The sequence below is a fragment of the Macaca thibetana genome, chromosome 9 (assembly GCF_024542745.1).
Source record: "Macaca thibetana thibetana isolate TM-01 chromosome 9, ASM2454274v1, whole genome shotgun sequence".
Taxonomy (NCBI): Eukaryota; Metazoa; Chordata; class Mammalia; order Primates; family Cercopithecidae; genus Macaca; species Macaca thibetana.
The window spans coordinates 101,366,729-101,386,316 of record NC_065586.1 but is presented as its reverse complement, the minus strand read 5'-3'; the positions used below and the strand labels follow the sequence as shown (position 1 = coordinate 101,386,316).

The 19,588-nt window shown below is 37.4% G+C and overlaps 1 protein-coding gene across 1 annotated transcript in view; it reads right to left on the bottom strand.

Moving 5' to 3' along the window:
• SORCS3 (sortilin related VPS10 domain containing receptor 3) overlaps positions 1-19,588 on the bottom strand; it is a 612,976-nt gene that overhangs the window by 23,972 nt on the left and 569,416 nt on the right. Inside the window, exon 20 of the mRNA XM_050804899.1 lies at positions 19,105-19,238. Within this exon, the coding sequence (XP_050660856.1) occupies positions 19,105-19,238 (134 nt within the window). The remainder of the gene's footprint in view (positions 1-19,104; positions 19,239-19,588) is intronic.

Genomic DNA, 19,588 nt, shown 5'->3' with positions numbered 1-19,588 from the left:
GTGACAGGAGGCAGCCAAATGCCTAGGCAGATAGGGGCGGGTACCCAGTGAAACCCCACCTCCAAGCCAAAGACAGTTTAAAGCCTGAAAGCCAAGTTACAAGTTAAATCTTTGGACTGGATTGAAAACTTGTCTTCCTGTTTGGCGCGCTTTCTCTGATTGATCCCTATCCTTCATCTATTTTACATATACCTACCCTTTCCTAGTTGGTTTTCTACACTGTCATGCCCACCTTTGAGTGGTGTCTTCACTTGATCCTTTTTTGCATATTCACAAATCAATCAGCACACAATCCCCATCCTGTGTCTGTAAAGACCCCAGACGCAGTTGGTAGAGAAGAAGACGGCCTGACTTCTGGGAGGAGGCAGTCTGACTTGAAGTCAGGGAGGAGATGATCTGCCCTTCCTGTCCCCTCTCCAGCTCCCCTCTCTGCTGAGAGCTGTTTTCATTGCTCAGTAAAATTCTCTGCCTTCACCATCTTTCAACTGTCCATGTGACCTCATTCTTCTTGGACTGCAGACCCACCGAGTGTGGGTCCCCAGAAAGACTGTCACACTGGCCCTTTATTCGCAGCGCAGAGGGCAGCTGCCCCACATGACAAGGCAAGGGGCCAACTGAGCTGCTAACACGCCACTGTCCACAGATGGTGGAGCTAAAGGAGCACCGTAATACCCCCTCTGAGGCTTCAGGGTTGCAAGCACCCTCACCTGGGGCTGCTGTGTTCCCCCTGAGGTGACACACCTGGTCTGGCCATGGGCCCTCCATGGAGCTTGCTCCTGTGTCAGCACCCGGAGAGTCTGGCCAGACCCCGCACTCACTCGCTCACATGCTCCCTCCCACAAGGGGTTGAGCACTGTGGGCCGGTAGAGGGAGTGCCCCTGTTGCGAGTTCAGTGAAGGGGCCAAGAAAAATCCTCCATCGATTGTACTGTATATATATTTTATGATTTGGCAACTACAACCCTAAGAATTTAGTCAAGAGAAAACAAGGACACAAGTATACAAACAAAAAAATAAATGTTCATAGTGGCTTATTCATAGCAGCCCAAAATAGGAAACAGCCCAGGAATTCATTAGCAGGAAATTTAGTAGGAAATAAATAAATACTGATATATATGTATAATTGGTGTTTGTGTATGTATGTGTGTGTGTGTGTGTATAATCAGTATGGATAAATCCCCAAACCAGCAAATCTAATTTATGATGAAAAAATAGAATAGTGGTTGGTTCTGGAGACTGGGCTGGAGATAGACTGAGAAGGGGGACTGGGCTGGAGATTGACTGAGAAGGGGCATGAGAGGACTTTCAGAAAGTTTGGATTACACAGGTGAATGTCTTTCCAAAACTCAGTAAGTACACACTGTTGAATTTTGCATTCCATTGTTGATAGGATTTATACCCCTACAGGGGTAAAAGTGTAAAGAAATATTCAACTATAGTTAACGATTCACAAGTTGAATCATTTAGGACAAAGAATATAGGTGTCTTAAATTTACTTTGAAATGAATAAAACGTCAATATAGACTAATAGATGTATACAGAAGGATGGACAGATAGACATGTGATAGAGCAAGCATAGCAAATGTTAATGGTGGACCACAGGTAGTGTGTATGTGGATGTTCACTGCACAGCTCTTTCAGCTTCCCGTCTTGTTTTATTGCCTTCAACTATTTCTCATCTTTTCCCACCTATGACCACCAGGCATTTTTCTCCCTTAATAGTTTTCTCTTTAGAGAATCTTCACTACTTCCAGCTCATCTTCTTCAGCTCTCAGTAGTACACATGGCCCTCTCTCCTTTTTCTGCCTTCTCTTCTTAAGATTCACTGGGTTGGTGCTGTGCTGGGCAATGGAATCTCTTTTGAGAGGAATGGAATTCCTCCTGTCCTAGCAGATTTGATCTTGTCTCCATCTGGCTATTTCCCTAGGAGATCCAGGGCCCAGCAAGGGTGCAGGGATGCAGGGCAAAGGGAATGCCATCTGAAGTAAGAGAGTATGTGCCCTCCTGCCAGCCAGTCAGGGCACTGAGCCACAGCAAACAAACTGTGCTGAATGGGAACACTTGGTCCCCAGGTGGCAAGCCACAGACTCTTGTGTTGGGGAAATGGCAGGAGCTAATTTTGTTTTCCAAATTGCTTTTGTTTCTCATCAGCTGTTATGGCAGCATGGTTGATTTTACCTTCCTTGCAAAGCTGGAACACTCAACAGGATTCTTGAGTTCTTCATCAGCCACTGATATCTGGTGCCCAATGCTAAATTAAATCAAGTATTTTAAGGTTCATTTACTCAAATATATTAGACAAGCAGACACATTTATTAAGCCAGACCTCTGTTAATCCCAGCAAATTGGCCTTTCAGAGCCCCACAAATCCAACAGGCAGCTGATTGACTTCTCTGTCTCTGTGCTTCATCCAATCTACAGAGCCAGCCCACAGCAAGGCCCCTTAGAAAAATACCTCATGCCCTGCCTAGGCTGTGAGCTACATCCCTCCCCACAGAGAATCCCTCATGTGCGACAGGTCACATATTATCCACTGAGCCTGGCAAGAAATCAACAAAGCTCTGTGTGACTATTTAGTTATGAGATTTCCACTTGACTAATGGAACTAAGCAAGCTGCAGGGAAATCTTGGATGCAGCCTACATCAGTTTCCCAGACACAGTAAGTCAAGTTAATAGTGTACATTCTAAAATCTCCGCAATTTAAAATGCATACCTTGATAACAGCTGCCAGTCCCAAATTGGACAGATTATGCAGTCACTATGCTTGCCTTATTTAAAACCTTCAGCAGATTATATAGTAATGTGTGCAAAGTGCTCATCGTATGAAGCACAAAGCCTGGATATATAATTATGGATCTACCACGTTTAGAACTATATAAAAAATCTTAAAGAAATAAGCAAAGAAGCAAAGAAATAAAGCAAAATACTATCTATAGCTACTAGTTGTAAACTAAAACTAAACTAGTGATATAAGATAGAACCAAATTCATGGTTCTATTCACTAGTTTGGTTTAAAACTAAACTAGTAGCTATGGATGCTAAAGCAAAGAAATGAAGCCAAACAGTAAACTAGTAATTTAAAGCTAAACTAATAGTTATAGATACTATTTGGCTTTATTCCTTTGTCTTTGTGTGTTTTTAAAGGAGAAAAATGACTGGTGGTAATAGGTGGGAAAAGATGATAAATAGTTAAAGGTAGTAAACCAAAACTCCCATACTTTTATGCCTATGGGATTAATGTGAATATTCACAGGTTAGAAAAGCACTTTTCCTCAAATACAGATACACTAACATACACAGGTAAATACATCCAAAACCTCTTTGACAGTATCTGTCTAAAGTATCACTGTCCATGAATCTGGTTCTATCTTATATCACGCTACCCTAAATCAGAATTTTTGTGACAAAAGCAAAAGCATCAATTTTTATCACTCAAAGCCATCTATCTTCCTCACCTTTTAGCATTTTCTCCAACTTCTGCCCAAATGAATCCTTTAATTTTGGCTGAATTAGTTTAACATCCCCAAAGCCTAACCTCTACACAAAAATCCCTCTCTTTCCTCTCTGCCTCAATTCTACTGCTCCTTCTATGCCAGCTTAGGCTCAACTTTATATATGACTCACCCCATGACCAACAATGTCTACATATCCATCACTCCCTAGGCTGCTTGACTCAGCCAGTAATTTTACATTCCTATTGCATACTTGCTTTTATCTATTCTTGAATTTTACCCTCATATTCTCGAATAGATTACATGTTTTTTGAAAGCAATAAATGGAATTTACACTGCTTTGTATTCCACACAACATGTAGCTCAAACTATAGGCTCTTAAAAAGATCCACAAAAGTACTGATGGAATTTCACATTGCCCACTGATAGATTTGTAGGCACATATGCCTACAGTTGGATTTCAGAAATTCTTGCTCTTTTCTATTTGCTTATACAACATATTTGTTTGTCACTTATTGCATATGTGCTCATTGTGCTTTCTTACTGGGGATATAATCTCCTTGAACGTAAGGAGAATGTCATATGTGTTTTTCTATCCCTAATATCAGCAAGCAAAAGTCTGATTATAAAGGCAGGATGCCATATCACTCTTATCAGTAGGATGACTTCATTTAACTACTTACATAGTAACCTGGTCACACAAACACAAACACATAAAAACAGCCATAAACATCACCTTCCAAGGTTATTTCCTTAATTGTATTCTCTGTAAAATGGGATAATTTCTATTTCATCAGTGATGTTCTGATAACAATAAAATAATGTGTATGAAGAGACCAGTACATAATGAGTACCAGAAATATATACTCAAAATTAGTATTAGTTCCTTTTACAGGTCAGTTGGCTAGTCAAAGGGAACCAAATAGCTCTAAAATCGCAGCACTCGCCATATACGTAGGGACATTCATGCATTTGCCAGCCAAATATAGTGCTCATTGGATCAACTACTGGGGACCATGGCCATCTTGATGTGTTTCTGGCATGGTGTTAGCAAATAGCACTGCACTGAAAAGTCACCTCTTTCAAATGGACCAAGTAAACATTTTTAGAAATTGGAGTGTAACCTGTGGAACCAAGTCAGATTTTTAAACTAAATACAAATGTTATTTATGCAAATGATGAGCACAACAGTGACTAATACTTCCAAATGCTCGGTTGTGTTCTAAACACTTTCTATGCCTTTCTTTACTTAATCCTTGCAGCAATACTTGATCATAGATACTACTGTTATTACTCAGACATTACAAACAATAAAACTGAGACTCAAAGAAATTAAATGCTTTGACTTGACTAACGGCATACAGCAAAGAAGATTCGGTCTGGACTCCAACCTAGGTTTGTCTTGTTCTGCAACCACTCTATTCTACCGCCTCTCATGTATTGTCATTCTCTTGGTTCTTTGGGAACAAAACCACCTAGTAAGACCTCTGGGACCCGGGTATTCGTGCAGCATTTCATGTTCAAGGTTTTGGATTAAAAATTCCTAACCAAGGGAATACCTCTCGTCACCATTAATTTAAAAACATAAAACTATAATGCCAATATGTAATTTAAAAATGCCCTCTCATAATATGGCATAATATATATGAGGTAGGTATTAGATAGATAGATTGATTGATACATTATAGAAGTGGAGTGACAGAGAGATACACAGTAGATTTCAAATAATAACTAAGTCATGTTCATATGTTACATATTATAGTATCCTTGCTTTACAGAAATTGATACAAACTCAAATTAAGTGACTCATTCAATTTAACACAGATATTATTGCAGAAGTATAAACTAGAATCACCAATTGCTTTGTTCATTTATTTGTTTTTAATCAAATACCTATTAGACACTGCATGGCATTTCAGGTCTTAGAAACAGCACTCAAAGAAAAAAATAGGGCTGTAGAGAAATGTTGTGTCTTCCGTTCCTCGCAGGCTGCTGACTAAATCACTGTGTTGGTAACAGTCAAGAACTGCCCTTCTTGCACATAGAAGTTTCTTAGAAAGGATCATCAGGTAAATGAGCTACAACAAGAAAGAATTCTCTGACTTGACAGCCAAATCCTCATATCTGCACAGGAGAAATGAACTTAAAATCCTCCTCTTTCTAACTTCTCCCTGAACAATTTTCTCTTTTTCCTTCACTGTGTATATCTGCTGGTCTTTGAGGCGCAACTTTAGATTATGTAACCTCCAGGAGATAAACACCTCTAGTGGTGCAGCTAAGGCATGTGGGGCTGGGGAGAGTGCATGATAAATGGGAATTAGTAGACCCAGTTTTGAGGTCTGGCTCTGCAACTAACCAAGTGTTTGAATTTGGGATGTTCATCTCAGACAGGGAGCTTAACTTCTCTAATGTACCAAACAGTGCTTTTATTAAATGACCTACCCTTCTATTTTCCTGGTGAAGAATAATCCCAGAAATGCAAATGCATTAGTCATCTACACTGAAAAATTAATTTGAAAATATGAGGCACAAATAATGCAAAAAGAAAAGGGTTCCTTGGTCCATAAATCTTGCTCTATATTTTACCAAACCATGCTAAATATAAGTTCTAATAATATCATAAAAAGAATCCATTTATTGAGTACATAGTGTGTGCCAAGCAAATAGTATAGTTTTACTATATATTTATGCCATACAATAGCATAGTTTTCACAACAATAAAGTTGAGATAGGCATTATTCTTTCCACTTTACGGTGAGCCAATTACAGTTTAGGACAGATAATTTTATCAAGCTCTCACACAACTAAGAAGTAGCAGTTCTGGAAATTTAACCCATGAAACCCTAAATCCAAGGTCCATGTTCTCTCCACTGTATCATGCTGCCTCCCTAAAAAAGATCGGGGATAAGTTATCTCCCATTTATGCAGGAGTAAGGGTGGGGTGAAGTTCTCTTCGGTTGTTATCGACCAGAAACTGAATATTTATTTCCCTTCTCTTTAGATATCCAACATTTCCAACTCTGATGTTGTACCTTACTTAAATTATGTTTTTTAACTGAAAGCTTTCTCTAGGATAAGCAATGCCAATCACATTATGAGTTTTCCAAAAAAAAAAAAAGAGTTTTCAAAACACACACACACACACACACACACACACACACACACACACACACACGTCTGAGAGTTCAGAACTCCATGAGTATTCATAGGAAGCCCCCTTGACTTCGTGAATTTTATCATCAGTAGGTGACTACGTACACCCAGCAAATGTTAAAGAACATTGCCCATAGGGTTATAGCAGGGGAGGGGGAAAATAATTATTTTGAAATACACATCAGAGCACTATGTTCTTTTTAACAAGGTCTGCTCTCAGAAGAAACTTATAAATCAGAGCCTAAACTGCAGGGGTTTTATAGTCCAACTAAGCTACGGGCAGTAAAATGTACAACGCCAGCCCACTTTATCCTTCCATGTGGGAGAATATAGATACCTACCTACAGCCCACTCTAAATAATCTAACCATCCTGAGGGATCAGGAGAGGGAGAACAAACAGAAACACCTGTAAATGCCTGAGACCTAACGATAGGTTGATAGAAAGCTTCCCCTCCTTCCACATCTTACCACCACATGACTAAAGACTTATTTACAGCCATTCCTGTCACCCAGTATATCATGTCCAGTTATGAAGAAAAAAATTACGAGGCATATTAAAGGGAAAAAACATAGAAGACACACAGAAGGCATCAGAGTCAGATATAACAGGGATGTTGCAGTGACCAGAGCAGAAATTTCAAACAAATTTAATTAATGTGCTAAAAGATTTAATGGATAAGGTAGACAGCAGCCCAAAACTGATGAGCAATGTAAACAGAAAGTTGAAAATTCTGAGAAAGAAAAGAAATGCTAGAGATCAAAAACACTGTTCTTGAAATTTAAAAATGCCTTTGATGTGTTTATTAGTAGACTGAACACAGCTTAGGAAGAATCTCTGAGCTTGAGAACATCTCAATAGAAAATGCCAAAACTGAAAAGCAAAAAGAACAAAAAGTTAAAAAAAAAAAAAAAAGAAAAAAGAAAAGAATATCCAAGAATGAGGAACAACTAAAAATGGTATAAATGCATGTAATGTGAATAACAGAAAAAGAAACAGAAAAAAATCTGAAATAATAATAACTGAGAATCACAGCAAAGTAATGTCAGACACCAAACCACAGACACACAAAAATCAGAGAACACTGAGATAGATAAATGCTGAAAAATCTACACCTAGATGTATCATTTTCAAACTACAAAAAAAAAATCAAAGATTAAGAAAAAAAATCATGAGAAAAGCTAGAGGAAATAAACACCTTACTTATAAAGGAGAAGAGGTAAGAATTATGTCCAACTTCTCCCCAGAAACCATGTAAGCAAGAAGAAAGTAGACAGACATATTTAAAGGGTTGAGGGAAAAAAACTCCGCCAATCTAGAATTCTGTACCCTGCAAAATTATCCATCAAAAGTGAAGAAGAAAAGAATGTTTTCTCAAACAAAGCAAACATTAAGAAACTTGTCAGTAGATCTGTTTTGCAAAAATCATTAAAGTTTCTTCAGACAGAAGGAAATATGGGTCAGAAACTTGAACCACATGAAGAAAGGAAGAACACTGAAGAAGAATAAATGAAGGCAAAATTGTTTGACCCAGCAACCCCATTACTGGGTATATACCCAAAGGATTATAAATCGTTCTACTATAAAGACACATGCGCATGTATGTTTATTGCAGCACTATTCACAATAGCAAAGGGTTGGAACCAACCCAAATGCCCATCAATGGTAGACTGGATAAAGAAGATGTGGCACATATACACCATGGAATACTATGCAGCCATATAAAAGGATGAATTCATGTCCTTTGCAGGAACATGGATGAAGCTGGAAACCATCATTCTCAGCAAACTAACACAAGAACAGAAAACCAAACACTGCGTATCCTCACTCATAAGTGGGAGTTGAACAATGAGAACACACGGACATAGGGAGGGGAACATCACACACTGAGGCCTGTCAAGGGGGAATGGGGGGCTAAGGGAGCAATAGCATTAAGAGAAAATACCTAATGTAGATGACAGGTTGATGGGTGCAGCAAACCACCATGGCATGTGTATACCTATGTAACAAACCTGCATGTTCTTCACATGTACCCCAGAACTTAAAGTATAATAAAAAAAGAAAGAAAACTATTATTCCCAATTGACTTAACAGAAAATATTTCCTCAACATAATACCAACATATATCTTATGTATGTTTATATACAAGTTAAATGAGTGACAACAGTGAGAGAAGAGGCGAGAGACAAGAATTTATAATTATTTTTACTAAAAGTCACTCTCACTACTATTGAAGCCATATAGTGTTATTTAAAATGGGTTTCGATTGGTTGTAAATGTATATAGCAAATTCTAGGGCACTCGCTTGAAAAAGTTTTCTTTAAAAGTATGAGTGATAAACAAAAAAAGAAATAAAATCAGTAAGGACATAGTTGATTTTAATAATGCCATCAATCAACTGGACATAACTAACATCTATAGATTGCTTTATCAGACAACAGCAGAATACACATTCTTCTAAAGCCCAAATAGAACATCCACTGAACTAGACCACATCCTGGGCCATAAAACACACTTTAACCAATATGAAAGAATAGACATCATACAATGTCTGCTCTCAGATCACAATTAAATTGAGTAATAAATAATTAACAGAAAGATAAGTAGAAAGTCCCAAAATAAATGGAGATTAAACAAGACACATCTAAATAACACATTAGTCAAAAAACAAATGTCAAGAGAAACTAAAAAGTATTTTCAACTAAATGAAAATTTAAAAAAAAACTAACATTTGTGGGATGCAGCAAAAGCAGTACTTAGAAGGAAATTTATAGCATTGAGTGTATATATTAAAAAGAAGAAATATCTAGAATCAGTCATCTAACCTCCCATCTCAGGAAACAAGGAAAAAAAAAAAAACTCCAAGTTAAGCAAAAAAAAAGAAATAATAAAAACTAGAACAGAAATCAATGAAATTGAAAATAGGAAATCAATAGAGAAAAACAAGTAAAAAAATCTGGTTCTTTGAAAATATCAGTAAAGTTGATAAGCCTCTAGCCAGGCTAATTAAGAAAAAAGAGAAGGGACACAAATTACTAATATCTGATATGAAAGAGGGGACATCACTACAAATCTTATAGATATTAAAATGATGACAAAGGGGTAATATAAACACTTCTATGGCAACAACTTTGATAACCCAGATGAAACAGATCAATTTCTTGAAAGACACAATCTGATAAAACTCACACAGGATGAAAAACTGTATTTGAATATAACTGTACCTATTAAATAAATTGAATCAGTAATTAATAACTTTGCTAAAGAGAAAACACTAGGTCCAGATGGTTTTACTAGCAAATTCTACTAAACATTTAAGGGAAAAATTATGCCAATTTTCCACATTATTTTTCAGAAAATAGAAGAGGATAGAATATTTTCTAACTCATTTAATCAACCAAATACCAAAATCAACCATCAACCAAATACCAAATACCAAATATAACCAAATACCAAAATCAGGTAAATATATTACAAGAAAGGAAAACTAAAGATCAATAATTCTCAGAAACAAAGATGCAAAAATCCTCAATAAAACATTAGCAAATTGAATCCAATCATGTATAAAAAATTATACTCCATGACCAATATCAGAATTTATCCCAAGGCTGGTTCAACTTTTAAACATCAATTAATGTAATCCGTCACATCAGCAAACTAAAGAAAAAATAACATGATCATATTAACCTATGCAGAAAAAGCATTTAACACAATCCAACACCCATTTGTAACAACTCTCAGTAAACTAAGAATAGAGGGGAACTTCCCCAAGATGATAAAGAATATCTACAAGAAAACCCTATAGCAAACATCATAATTAATGGTGTGAAATTGTAAGCTTTCCCACTAAGATCAGAAACAAAGCAAGGATGTTCCCTCTCACCACTTCTTTTCAACATTGTACTGGAAGTCCTGGCTAATGCAATAAGACAAGAAAATAAACAAAAGTTAAACTGATTGGGAAAGAGGAAAGAAAACTATTTGTTCATAGCTGATATGACTGCTTATGTAGGCATCTAAGAGAATCAACAACAAGCAAAAATCTCCTAGGACAAATACATAATTATAGCAAGGTTACAGGTTACAAGGTTCATATATAAGAATTGATCACTTTCCTATATACCGGCAATGAGCAAGTGTGATTTGAATTAAGAACACGATACCAAGGAGCTTCAAGATGGCTGACCAAAGGCAGCTTGTACTCGTCTTCTCCACAAAGAAGAACCAAAAATAGTGACTAGACAATCACACTTTGAATAGGTCATCTAAGAAAGAATCCTGGAGTTCAACAGAGAAGTAACAGGAAGCACATAAAGCAGTGAAGGACATGGAAGCAAGGCAGTCTGCTTGGCCAGGATCGGCTGGGGGTTTGGAGAGATTGCCCAATGTGGATAGGGACTCCCCAATATAAGAAAAGGGTAAGTGAGAGACCTCCAGAAGTCCACATCCTTACCATGGACTCCTACGATCCTAGCCACTGGAGAGCCCCTTGACCATCGTGGGCCCTGAAACTGAAATAAGAAGCTCCCTGTAGACTGCAATGTCAGTGCTCCAGACAGGGAGCTCACACTGGCTTCCACACATCCCAAGTCCAAAGCAGCTGCAGCAAGGTGCCATTCTGAGAACCCAGATTCCAACAGACTTCACCCTGCTCTGAGGCCCAACAGCGACTACATCTCCTTATTCCTGGAGCCCTACTGACATCCCCCACAGGCAGTCACCACTGCACCTAGCTGCTGCTGTGAGGACTGAGGCACAGACCACTGGTAATGATCATACTTGCCACCATCAGCAGAGCCACTGTGCATTTTCTTGCACCCAGACAGAGACCCTCTCCCCACCCACAGCTGCCATTACTGAGGGCTGCTGCCATGGGCTGGGACGTGAGTGAAGTGTAGGCTGCGAGTGAAGTCGAGGCTAAGATATGAGTGAAGCACCAGTTGCAATGAGGTGGCTGAAGTGCAAGTGAAATATAAGCTACTGCCACCTAGGCTAAGATACAAACAAAATATGTATTTCCCACCCACCTGACTATGGCTGCCACTAAAAGCAACCCTGCCCTCCCTGGTAGCAGGGTTGCAGCACAACCACTCCCATTCCCCAACCTAAGCATCCCACCTGGGGTTTGGAGATGACCCCACCACTGTCTACCACAGCCACTACCTGCACACAACACCAGGGGGCCTGAGAGTAGGACTTCTTAGCCTGGCTCTGCCCTCCCCTGAAGCCAGAGGACCAATCTGAGAGTCTGAGGGTCTGGGGATCACACTGCCTAGTCTACTACAACCAGTAACTCAGCACTCCTCCTAGACACCTGAGGTTGGGCCCACCACCCTGCCACTACCACCAGGTTGGGCCCACCATCCTGCCACTACCACCAGAGCTGGCACCCATCTGTATTCACTAATTGTAGATATGAAGACTAAACCACTAAGCCCATTGCAGCCACCACTAACATTAGTGGAAACTGCTCGAGACCCAGAGGGTTATCCTGCCACTGCTACTACCATCACCTACACCACAACTCCTGCCCAAGGGGCACAGAACCCACTCACCACCTGGTACACCACTACACCTACCAGCAAGACACTTGGAGGCCCAGAAATCAGTGCAGTTGGGCCTTCTAACACCAAGGCCAACATACACCACCCTGAGGCCCCTAAATAGGCATAAGCAGCCTACTGCTGCTACCTTAGGACCCCAAACCCTGGCCCACCTGGCATCCCAGTCCCTAGCAAAAAATTTCCACAGTCTTCACTAATAACTGCCCCCAACACAGCAAGGGAATCACAGCTGCCACTGATTCTATTTAAGGCAAAATAAATCATACAGACGCTATACTAATGCATGCACCCAGAATCAAAGCCAAAGTGCCCTACTCAACCAACACTATAAAAACATCTTCAGGAAAAAGTCCCTCCCAACAAAAGCAAATTCAAAAAATTGGAAGACGTGATCATTACACCAGCTGCACAGATATCAACGTAAGGACACAGAAAACATGAAAAAGCAAGAAAAAGTGACAACTCTGAAGGAATACAATAATTCTCCAGTAACAGATCCCAATCAAACAAAACAATTATAAAATCCAAGAAAAGGAATTCAAAATATTGATTTGAAAGAAGCTCTGTGAGATAAAAAGAGAATTCAAAAATGCAAGGAAAAGAAATCAGAAAACCAATTCATGATATGAATGAGAAATTTACCAAAGAGACACTATTAAAAAAAATGCAGACAAATTCTGAACAGAAGAACCCACCAAATGAAAGACAAAATACGTTTGAAAGCTTTAATAGACTAGATCAAGGAGAAGAAAGAACCTCAGATCCTGAAAACAGGTCTTTGGAAATAACCCACTCAGACAAAAATTTTAAGGGAATAATTTTTTTAAATGAGCAAAGCTTATGTGTTATATAGAACACCATAAAATGAGCAAATATTCAAATTGCTGGTATGCCAGAAGATAAAAAGAAAATGAAAGAATTACAAAATCTATTTAACAAAATAATTGTGGAAACTTTTCCCAAGTCTAGCAAGAGATTTAGATATTCAGATTCAGGAGGCTCCGATAGTTCCAAAAAGATGAAAAGCAAAAAGATCTTCTTTATGCCACATTATAGTCAAACTTTTAAAAGTCAAAGACAAATACAGAATTCAAAAAATAGGCAAAGGAAAATGTCTAGTTACTTATAAATGAACCCCCATTCAACCAAGAGTGGATTTGCCATCAGAAATCTTACAAACTAGGAGAGAATAGGATGATATATTCAAACAGCTGAAAGGAAAATACTGTCAACCAAGAATATTATACCTAACAAAGATATTCTTCATAAATGAAGAATTGAAATATTTCCCAGACAAGCAAAAGTTGAGAGAATTCATCACCACTAGATTTGCCATATTAGAAATTCTTAAGAAAATTCTGTGAAAGAGAAATAAAGAATGAAGAAAGCAAGAGGGAAAGAGAGAGAGAGAAAGAGCAAGAAAGAAAGAGCAAGAGAAAAAGAAAGAAAGAAGACAAAAAAGAGAGAGAGAGAAGGAGTGAAAGAAAGAAGAGAGACAGAGAAAGAGAAAGAGAGAAAGAAAGAAAGAAACAACAAAAGAAAGAGAAAGAAAGGAGGGAGAGAGTGAGGGAGGGCAGGGAAGGCAGGCAGGCAGACACGTGAAAATATAAAAACCACTGGTAGAACAAACAAACAGAGCCGGGCGCGGTGGCTCAAGCCTGTAATCCCAGCACTTTGGGAGGCTGAGACGGGCGGATCACAAGGTCAGGAGATCGAGACCATCCTGGCTAACACGGTGAAACCCCGTCTCTACTAAAAAATACAAAAAACTAGCCGGGCGAGGTGGCGGGCGCCTGTGGTCCCAGCTACTCCGGAGGCTGAGGCAGGAGAATGGCGTAAACCCGGGAGGTGGAGCTTGCAGTGAGCTGAGATCCGGCCACTGCACTCCAGCCTGGGCCACAGAGCCAGACTCAGTCTCAAAACAAACAAACAAACAAACAAACAAAAAAGGAAGATAAAAGATTAAATGAAAACAAAACAAAACCACTATGATAAACAGTAAGAAAGAAAGAAAGGGACAAAGGTATACAAAACAACCAGAAATTAATTAATAAAATGATAGAAATAGGCCCTCACATATCAGTAACCTTGAACATAAACAGATTAACTTTCCTCAGTAAAGATACAGCTAATGAAATGGATTTACCCCACACACACACACACACACACACACACACACACACACACAGACCACAATATGCTGCCTACAAGGAACTCATCCCACCTGTCATGACATATATAGACTGAAAGTAAAAGGATGGGAAAAATACATTCCATGCAAATGAAAACTGAAAGTTAGTAGGAGTAGCTATATTTATATCAAAGAAACAAACTTTAAGTCAAAAACCATAAAAAAAACAAAAAAATACAAAGAAGATCATTATATAATGATAACGGGATCAATTCAACAAGAAAATATCATAATTCTAAACATATATGCACCCAACACCCCAGCACCCAGATATACAAAGCAAATATTAGTAGATCTAAAGGGAGAGATAGAATCCAACACAATAATAGTTGGGAGCTTCAACACTCCACTCTCAGGATTAGACAGATCATCTAGACAGAAAACAAAGAAACATTTCACTTAAACTGCACATTAGACCAAATGGACCTAACAGATATTTACAGAAAATTTTATCCAAGAGCTAGAGAATACACATTCTTCTCATCAGCACATGGAACATTCTCCAAGATCTACCATATGTTAGGACACAAAACAAGTCTGAACAAATTTTGTAAAGTTGAAATCATACCGAGTATCTTCTCAGACCACAATGGAATAAATCTAGAAATCAATAACAAGAGGAACTTTAGAAACTGTACAAATACATAGAAATTAAATGATATGCTTCTGAATGTTGGGTCAAGAAAGAAATTACAGAGTAAATTTTAAAAAATTTGAAAAAAAAAAAAAAAAACAGAAACACAACATACCACAACCTATGAGATATAGCAAAAGCAATGCTGAGAGGTAAGCTTATAGCAATAACTACCTACATCAGAAAAGCAGAAGGATTTCAAATAATACAATCTGCAACTCACGGAACTAGAAAAGCAAGAACAAATAAAACCCCAAATTAGTAGAAGATAAGAAATAATAAAGATCAGAGGAGAACTAAACAAAATAGAGACTAAAAAATAATACAAAAGATCAATAAACCAAAAGGTTGTGTTTTTTTTTGAAAAGATAAACAAAATCAATAAACCACTTGCTAGACTAACCAAGAAAGAGTAAAGACTCAAAATCAGAAATGGAAAAGGAGGCACTGCAACTGATACCACAGAAACACAAAAGATCGTTAGAGACAATTATGAACAACTATATACACTAATAAACTGAAAAACCTAGAGAAAATGGATAAATTCCTAGACACATGCAACCTACCAAGATTGAATCAGGAAGAAATAGAAAGCCTGTACAGGCCAATAACCAATAATGAGATTTAATAAGTAATAAAAAGTCTCCTGAACAAAGAAAAGTCTATGATCAGATGGCTTCACTGCTGAATTCTATCAAACTTTCAAAGATGAACTAATTTAAACTCTTCATAAACTATTACAAAAAATTTAAGAGGAGGGAATGCTCTCTAACTCATTCTACAAGACCAGAATTACCCTGATACTTAAACCAGACAAGAACTCAACAAAAAAAGAAAACTGTGGGCCAATAGGTTTGATGAATATAGAATCGAAAATTCTCAATGAAATACTAACAAACTGAATTCAACAGCATGTCAGAAAAAAATATACATCAAGATCAAGTTGAATTTACCCCAGGGATGCAAGTATAATTTAACATACACAAGTCAATAAATGTGATACATTGCATCAATAGAGTGAATGACAAAAACACATACTATCATGTTAATAGATTCAGAAAAAGCATTTGATAAAATTTAACATCGCCAATGATAAAAAGTCTCAACAAACCAGCATAGAAGGAATGTACCTTAATGTAGTAAAGGCTATATGACAAATCCATAGTTAATATCATACTGAATCAGGAAAAGTGGAAAGCCTTTCCTTTAAAGCCTAGGACACGAAGATAAGGATGCCGATTTTCACCACTCCTATTCAATATAGGACTGGAAGTCTTAACCAGAGTAATCAGGCAAGAGAAAAAAAAAAAATAAAAGATCATCTAAATTTAAAAAGAAAGAGTCAAATTGATCCTCTTTGCTGATGTATATTTAGAAAAACTTAGAGACTCCATGAACAAACTCTTAAATCTGATCAACAAATTCACTAAAGTTGCAGAATACAAAATCAACATAGAAAAAACAGTAGTGTTACATATCAATTAAAACAAAAACATAAAATACCCAATATCTTGTACTTTAGCACCATCAAAAATGAAATACTTCTGTATAAATTTAATAAAATGTGTATGAGATCCATGTAGGAAAAACTACAAAACTCTGTTGAAAGAAATCAAATAATAACTAAATAGATAGTCCATGTTCACGGATAGGAATACTTAACATCGTGAAGATGTCAGTTCTTATCAATTTGATCTACAGATGCAATCCAATGCCAGTCAAAATCCTAGCAAGTTAGTTTGTAGATATTGACAAAGTGATTTGAGACTATATATGGCAAGGGAAATGACTCAAAATAGTTAACATAAAATTGAAGGAGAACAAAGTTGAAGAATTGACTCTACTCAACTTCAGGATCTATTATAAATTTACAGTAATCAAAACAGGTTGTACTGGTGGAAAAAAACAGGAAAACAGACCAACGGAACCAAATAAGTAGCCCAGAAATAGATCCACATAAGTGTAATCAACTGATTTTTCGCAAAGGAGCAAAGTTAATACAATGGAGCAAAAATGGTATTTTCAACAAATGGTGCTTGAACAACTGGACATCCACATAAAAAAAAAAAAGAATCTAGGTATAAACCTTATGCCTTTAAAAAATGATCTCAAAATGGATCATAGATCTAAATGTAAAACTCAAAACTATAAAACTCCTAGACGACAACATAGGAGAAAACATGAATGATGTTGGGTTTGGTGAAGTCATTTGAGATACAACACCAAAGACATGATTCATGAATAAAAGAACTGATAAGCTGGACTTCCTTAAAATTAAAAACTTTGTCTACAAAAGACACTATCAAGAAATTGAAAAGATAAGCCACAGAGTGGAAGAAAATATTTGCAGAAGACATATCTGATAAAAGATTATCCAATAATACACAAAGAATTCTTAAAACTCAATAAATAATGGAACAATCCGATTTAAAAATAGGCCACAGACCTTAATAGACAACTCACCAAAGATGTTATATAGTTGGCAAATAAGCATATGAAAACTTTCTCTAAATAATATGTCATCTGGGAAATCCAAATTTAAACAAAAATGTGATACCATGACACGGCTATTAGAATGACCAAAATCCAGAACATGACACCACCAAATGCTAGTGAGGATATGGAGCAACAAGAACTCTCATTCATTGCTGGTGGAAATGCAAAATGGTCCAACCAGTTTGGAAGACAGCTTGGTGGTTTATTTCAAAACGAAACATATTGCTACCATAAGATCCAGAAATCATGCTCTTAGTATTTATCCAAAGTAGTTGAAAACTTATGTCCACACCAAACTTGCCCATGAATGTTTATAGCAGCTTTATTCATTATTGCCAAAACTTAGAAGCAACCAATATGCTCTTCAATGAGTGAATAGATAAATAAACTGTGATACATTCAGACAATGGGATATTATTCAGCACTGAAAAGAAACGAGCTATCAAGACATGAAAAGACATGGAGCAAACTTAAATGCATATTACTTAGTGAAGGAAGCCAATACGAAAACAGTGCATACTGTATGATTCCAACTATATGACATTCTGGAAAAGGCAAAACTACAGAGACAGAAAAAATATCAGTGGTTGCCAAGGATTAAGGAGGAGGCAGGTATGAATAGGTGGAGCACAGAGCATTTTTGGGGTAGTGAAACCCTTCTTTTTGATACTATAGTGGTAGATTCATGTCATTATACATTTATCCAAACCTATGGAATGTACAAAACCATAAATGAATCCCAAAGCAAACTATGGACTCTGAGTGATAATGATATATCAATGTAAGTTCATCTGTTACAACAAATGTAACACTCTGGTGGGGGATGTTGATAATGGAGGAGGCTATACATGTGTAGAAGCAGGGGATATATGGAAAATCTCTGTACCACCTGTTGATTTTGCTGTGAACTTACAACTCCTCAAAAATGAAGTGTTCTTTATAAAATAGGAATAGAGAAGAACATTAAGAACATTAATTTAATTGAGGAATTCTCAGTCAAATTGTTCCCAGCTTCTATCATACAATTGTGGTCATGCTTGACACAGGTGTTGCCATCACCATGGCTGGAAGCAGGGAGTATATGGCCAGTCCAGAGTCTGGCCTCTTTTGTTCCTTTCTTTGAGATGTGGCAACCTCAGTAACTTGCCTAAAAAGAATGCTAGCATTTCTAGAACATCTAGTAAGTATTGATAAGGATTCTTTACCTGTGTTATCTTGCTTAATTTTGACTGCCCTACTTTTATCTAGACAGATAGGGCTACTTAATCTCAGAGATGCTAAGTAACTTCTTTGACATTATATAACCAGTCCAAAGCCAAGATTAAGCAAAATGGAACAAATGAAATTTTAGAAATATTGATTAGAGAAGCAAGAACATGCAGGTTCGTAAAGTTTCTCAAAGTACTTTTTCTTCCTCAGGATTATTTGAACTTCCCTAATAAAGTAATGAACTTGGTGTGAAGAGGTAGGTTTTATTCAATTTTGTGGGCTCACAGGTTTATTAAGTACCTCTTATTGCCTGAATTCTCAGTGCCCCCTCAATAGACACATAAAAGCAGGAACATAGGAACATTCAGTACAGATCTAATTTGACACGAATCAGAAAGGGCCGAACCTTTGTGCTATTGCCGAACCACCAGAAATAGGTAAGGGTCCCCAGCTGACTGGGCCACACGACTGCACTGATGTTGACCTCCTTATTTCTTATGGCAACAAATGGAACTCGGAGATGAACATGCTCCACAGGACCTAAGGAAACAGAAAAAAATGACAGTGTTTATATTTCTGGATGTGGGCAAACTGTATTATACCCCTAGATTCTTAACCTTAATTTCTGTTAGCATCCCCTGTAATAAAGGAAGGTTCAGAAAACCATACACATTGGGAGGTGTGCATATGCACTTGAAATGAAGCACTGGGTATAATAGGGAACTCAAATCAAGTTTCAGATTTTTTGAGTGGCATCTGAACTAAATTTACATCTGATAAGCCTAACCACAGATGCTTATGAACCTCTAATACAAGGACAAAGCTGATTTACTAGACACTTAGCCAATAACTGGGAAGATAAACAGCAGTCTATTTTGTTATTGATGATT